Source organism: Mus pahari, chromosome 16 (genome assembly GCF_900095145.1).
Source record: "Mus pahari chromosome 16, PAHARI_EIJ_v1.1, whole genome shotgun sequence".
Taxonomy (NCBI): domain Eukaryota; kingdom Metazoa; phylum Chordata; class Mammalia; order Rodentia; family Muridae; genus Mus; species Mus pahari.
Window position 1 is genome coordinate 14517055 of NC_034605.1, and position 6138 is coordinate 14523192.

The 6138-nt window shown below is 42.5% G+C and overlaps 1 protein-coding gene across 6 annotated transcripts in view; it reads left to right on the plus strand.

Moving 5' to 3' along the window:
* The window catches only part of Dip2c (disco interacting protein 2 homolog C), a 391262-nt gene that overhangs the window by 367839 nt on the left and 17285 nt on the right, over positions 1–6138 (plus strand). For 3 of the 6 annotated variants that reach the window (XM_029547700.1, XM_029547701.1, XM_029547704.1), the window contains 2 exons: positions 390–419; positions 1888–1949. In XM_029547700.1, coding sequence (XP_029403560.1) covers positions 390–419; positions 1888–1949 — 92 coding nt within the window. The remainder of the gene's footprint in view (positions 1–389; positions 420–1887; positions 1950–6138) is intronic. The other 3 variants (XM_021215980.2, XM_029547702.1, XM_029547703.1) reach the window with 1 other exon arrangement.

A 6138-nucleotide genomic window follows, 5' to 3' on the forward strand; every position in this document is an offset into this window, starting at 1 on the left:
CCATTGGAAAGAAAGAACAAAAAGCACCCTAAAGTCACTGTTGAGATAATACTATCTACCTACTGATAAAGGTCCTCTGACAATTCACATACCATGGCTATTCTCTATTCCTCTTTTGTACTCTGTGGATATGTTGACATCTTTTCAGTTTTTTTTCCATCTTTAAGAGTATAGTGGTTAATTTTAACGGTTTCCACATTTGACATTGTTTTGATCTTGTTTTTATTTTGTTCCCTGCTTTCTGCATTCTTCCCCACCCCATCCTTCCCTTTTCTTCATCCCATTCTTAATTATTGCATTGTTCTGTGTGTCTCCTATTTGTGTCCTTCCTGTCTGTTGGCTTGGTGTATTCTCCTTCTTTCTTGTCCCCACCCTCTTGCTGCTTGTAGCCCCACAGGCTGTGGACACTGGCCGAGCAGGTAGGGAACTTTTCTTTGATCACACCAGCATACACCCACTTCCTACCTCCTGCCATTCCAGCTTTCAGCACTGAGACAAGCTGGGAAGTGTAGTGAAGAGATTGACAGGTGGTCTGTAGGCCTGTGGCTCAGTACCACCTACAGTAGCACCACCCAGATGTGTGTCACCATGAGTGTGATCACTGTTCCCTAGCTGACTGGGTCTACTTCCATTTCCCACCATCCCCTACTTCTCAGCACTCATTCTGTGCCTTGCTGGTCTTTAGTTGACCTCAGATGTTATGAGTCTCATATTGCTCATTTCATCCAGGCAGTGTTTCTCCATCTGCTGCTCTGAAGCACAGCTGCATTGAATAATTATAAGATGGAAAGAACACTGGAGGCTACTGTCACTGTGAGCATCCATGACTTGTGTTTCCTCTTCCTGCTCCCAGTGGTGGGACCTCAGTCATCACTATCCCTGAGTGTTGTAACAAAAAAGTGGAGATTTGTTTTGTTTTAGACAGGGTCTCACAGTGTAGACCTAGCTGGCCTGGAACTCAAAAGTACCCACTTGCACCTGTCCCTGCTTCCTGAGCACTGGGATTAAAACCATAAGCCACCATACCCAGCAAAGCTGTTATTGTTTCTATTCTTATATTTAATCATACTTTGGTACAAAATCAAGATTCTCAAAGAAATATAGCACAGTTAAGTAAATTCTGAAGGATGTAACTTGCCCCAGCCCTCTTACAAGTCTGTTATGTTTGCCATGTTTTTCAACCTTATTATCATATGTAAAATATTATGTCATCTTAATAATACATACCTTCCTGAGCAGAGGCCATTCGTCAGAAGTCAGCCCAGTATATTTTTAGAAGACCTTTATAATTCCAAGATGAGATTGTCTGGAATGCTATGTTAAAGCTCAAAGTACTTATTGCTAGCTGATTTAGAGAAGCATAGAACCTCCCTGACTTATGTCACAGACAAAAATAACCATCTGAGGCTAGAGGCACAAGCGGGATTAAAAAGAACAAAATGATGATCTCTTGTATCTTCCCCCTCAATCTGTCAGCTCCTGTCATGCTTATACTTCAGTATCTTAAGGACTAAAAATAACCTTTCTGAATGCCTGTAGTGAAGATTCTGAGCAAAAGACACTTCATATCCTGACAACCAACTTTTGCAGCCAAACTTTTTCTAGTAAAACATGTTATATTCCTCCCTTCATTCTTATTATACATGTACGGCTGGGGTCAAGCTTTGTGATGGCCAGTGTGGTCCTAAGGTGTTCTTTTGGGAATTTAGATGATCAAATTAGATGTTAGGCGGCTACTTGGAGAGGTATAGGTTTAGCACCATAGTCTTTGCAGTTGTTTGTTCAGCTTAAGGTTTTTACCACCCAAATGCCTACCAGTTAGTAGAGTATATAGACACAGCTTCTTTCCATGCAAACAGGTTAACCACGCTGTGTTGTTGTTTGCAGGGGACATCGGGACCTGACCCCACTACTGTCTATGTTGACATGAGAGCCCTGAGACATGACAGGTAGGAGTTCTCTCCTCTCTTCTTTCCCCCCTTCTTCCATTGTTGGTGACCCAGCTAGTATGTGTCCAAGTTAACCAAGATGAAGGTAGCCATGTTTATTTGTTTAAACTATTGTTATATGGAGAAAGTGTATGCCTGGAAAAGGTGGCTAAAACTTTACAGATAAAAACTTGGTTGTACAAGACTGATGGTGTGATGAGAGGTATCTAAAAGTTGTGGCCGTCTCAGGTCCCATTTTTCATGTCACCATGTGTCAGCATTCCAGCTACATTTCTTCATGAGGGATGTATACATTTGCACCATATGTTGGAGTTTTTAATGGAACAGTTAAAGTTGAAGTAAACTATCTTTCCTGCAAAGCTACTGAATAGACTTTTAAATGGGATTATTGGTGTGTGCCCATTTGTGTTTATATATTATGTTTCAGGAAGACAAGGCAGGGGCCAAACAAGGTAAGTCCTTTTGGAGAAAGCCCTGCCTCGACTAGAAGAATCTATTGAGATGTCCAAGAGGGAAGAAAAAAATGTTATTTTACATCAGTTCTCCCCATTGTTTTCTGCTTGGTGACCATGGAGATTCCCCAACATTGTTGTTGTGTGATGTACAGAGCATAGATTGATGTATTTCATAGGTGGTTAGGTTTTACATGAGTGTGTTGCTGTTACAGGTAGTGTGCTGTTTACCCTGTGTTTTCTAGAAGTTTTCTGCCTATCAACATTATAATACATGGAAAAACAGTCAAAGGGTGGTTGTGTGGTTGGAGATGAGGACATGGGAAGGAGTTTGTACCCTGCCTGACCAGGGATACAGCTGAAACTCTTCAGAGACAGGAACCATTCCTTGCACAGACTGACAGGGGAACCAGGTAGAACATGCCACCTCCAGGAGAATCAGGGTAGTCATCATTCCCTACTCGCACAAGGCTGTGTATACCCTTACCCAGTATTGGTCTGTAACTTCTCTGATTGGTATAATTTGCCATCAAAAGTGATATGCTGCTAAGTAGTTCATAGAGGTAGGAAACACTGCTCATGCCCTGTAGTTCATGGAATGGGTGCTAAAATATCCACAGCACCAATCAGAAGCCAGCAGCACTCTCATAGATGGCTAGCCTGGCCTGCATGATCCTGTGTTAGATTCTCACCTGACCATAGATGTTAGAGACTGAGTCAGTAAAGCCCCTTACATTGGTGGCTGGGGACCAATGAAAATGACTTTCCCCTCACCATTATCTTCCACAGAATCAGGTTCTGGATGCTCAGAGTTCAATCTGGAGCACGTTCTAAACTTAGAACCAGCATTAGAATGACGAAATAAGTTGTCCCAAGTTGAGAGGTGTGAGGGTCTCCAAGTAGGAGCTCTGCATCTGAATTCAAAGCCACTTAACTTAAACCTCACTGAAAAATAATGTCTTGTTTGTATACCTTGCTGAAAGAGTGCCTGTGCTAGTGACCCTCCAGCAATTCTGCCCTTGGACTATCCTTCCAAATCCAGAGAGAGCAGAAGTGCACTGCAGTTGAATGTCCTCCTGTGTTATGAGTATTTGGGCAATGGGGGAACACCTAAAATTGGATTTGGAATTTTCCTTTTGAGAAAAAGACAGTTTCAAGCACTATCTTTACCTGTTAATCTTTTACCCATCGTTTGTCTTCATTGTGACAAATCTTCATACTGCAGGGGCACTTCTATGAAGTGAGGTGAGGGTCTACATGGTGTATAGTGGTGAGTGATTCATATTTTCCATCACATCAGTCCTGTACTGCTGGAAAGAGCAGGATGCCTGGGTCAAAGATGAGTCCTTTCGCAATCAATTTTGTGAACTTAACTAAGGTCCCTGAATGATGCTTGTGTCCCAATTTCAAGTCAGTAGTAATAGTCTAACCGGGGTAGGCTGCTTTGCACATTAAAATAATTGGAGAGAGACATAACAGTGAGTTGTGTACTGAAAATTGCTCCGTGGTTGTGTGTCATTAAACTTGACTGGATAATGTCATCAGTTGTGATGATCACGAACAATCTTGTCCTCGATGGACTGCTAGGCCACAGCTCCTCCTGAACTGACTACCTTAAAGTGAGGGGCTGTGTCTGAGCAGTCACCAGGCCTACCATCAGCATGGTAGGACTGGCCCAGGTACCATCTTAGAGCTTGGATATGATGCAATGCTGTTTCCCTGAACTATCTTGCTCAGTTCTCTTCTATAGTAGAGAAAAACTGAGCCACCAGAATATCTCCTGGGATCTTACCCCTCCACCTCCTTTGCCCAGGTCTGCTTCAGGTCTCTTTAGTCTGCTCTGTCTGGTAGAGACACCTGCTTCTCTTTTTCTGCCCCAGCAGCTCTTCCCCACAACGTGGGGCTTAGAGATACTTCTTTCACTCCATGACTCTGCAACTCGCTCTCCTTAAATTTCCACTGCAGAATGTGGGTGAGTGCTTGAGACACTCAAGTTGATTCAGACCCTCCTCCACTTTATTTTTCAAGATGATAAGTGTTTACACTGTTCCTGCTTGTTTGGCCTTCTGTAGAAATCTGTCCTGCACACCTCACTTCATCTGCCTAGCCCCCTTTTCCTTGGCCTGCTGGATAGAATCTTAGTATCATCTTCATCCTTCATTCACTTGTCAGTGGCGGTCACCTTCCTGGTGTCCAGACACACTGACAGCCCCATCTGCATCCTCTGGATCTTCCTATGATAGGTGTTTTCCAATGGGTTTTAACCTCATCACCGTCTGGGAAGCCAAGTCTGTCATTCTCAACTCAAATACTGCATCCTCCACACTAAAGCCACTTCTTCACAGAAGAAAATAATACCCAAGTTTTACATCTTCAGCATTACTTTTGGCCTTGATTGACAAACGTAAAATATACCTTGTATTGCAGCTCCTGTGATATAAAGGTTCCAGGTTCAGACAGGTCTGAGTCAAGATTTCCCTGCTTATGACCCTGGAACAAGATGTTAGCTCTGGGGTTTCAATTTCCCTATGCTTAGGGTGGGCACAATAAAATAAGTCTTTGCAGGTATCTGTAATAGCCAAAGGAACAAAGAACTCTGAGGCTCTTAGGGTACATTGAAACTTTCTGGGACCCTTGCTGTACAGAGAGAGGGTGGAGATTTCTAGGGTGATAAAAGTTTTTCTTACAGAGGCCTAGTATATCAGTCCATAGCACCCTAATGTGCTTCCCTCAGAGAAGATGCAGGGCCAACAGCTGGAAGACAGTGAAACAGGAGAGTTCTGACAATATTGATCCTCACATTCTTCTTGTGTTCCTATTAAAGTAAGGTAGTAGTTTTCTCATTACACCTATGTGAGGATCTGTCATAAGGATTAATTACTTTACCAATTGATTTAATGGGACATTCACTTGGGAGTGTCAAGATACCTGCCCAATTATCACTTAATTAACCTGGGGAAGCTTAGTTTGTCAGTATGCTATGTATGCACTGTGAGAGAAAGAAGGAAAGAGGACAAATAGGTATGCACTAGCTCAGAGATTAAGATCAAGATCTCAGTAGACCCACCCTTTAGAAGCAAGGAATTAAATAGATGCACTAACTACTTCTGCTTGGTGTTATGCCCCTGTCTTTAATGCCCATTTTATTCTTGTAGCCCCAATGTTAGGGATTTGGCAATCTGTTTGTAGCCAGGTTGCCATGGAGAACATTTCTGCCTCATAATGAGGATACATATTCCTCCAGTTTCTGGAATAAATTTAGTTCCCACATATACAAGAGAAAATGTTCAGGGGCTATTTGAGAATTGTTATTAATTTTTAAAGGTATTATTTAATGTGTATTTATTGAAAATGAATTCATAGTTTCTTGATATCTTTCAGTTTGATCTTAAGCACCTGAATTGTTTCATCTTTAGGTAGAAAAGAAAAACATCTCTCAGACATTTCAAAACACAGTTTTAGTGGATTGCCAGATCTTAACCCAGTATTAGTGGGAAGATTTGTTTGCCTCCATCATGGAGTGTAACCTGAAGTCATGCTTAAAGGGTACAGCTAGAGCAGTATGAGTTCTAGGGCTGTGGATGTAGATCAGTTAGAGCATTTGCTTAGCTTAACAGGTAAGATACCCTGTGTTCGCGCCAGGCGTGGTGGCGCACACCTTTAATCCCAGCACTCGGGAGGCAGAGGCAGGCGGATTTCTGAGTTCGAGGCCAGCCTGGTCTACAAAGTGAGTTCCA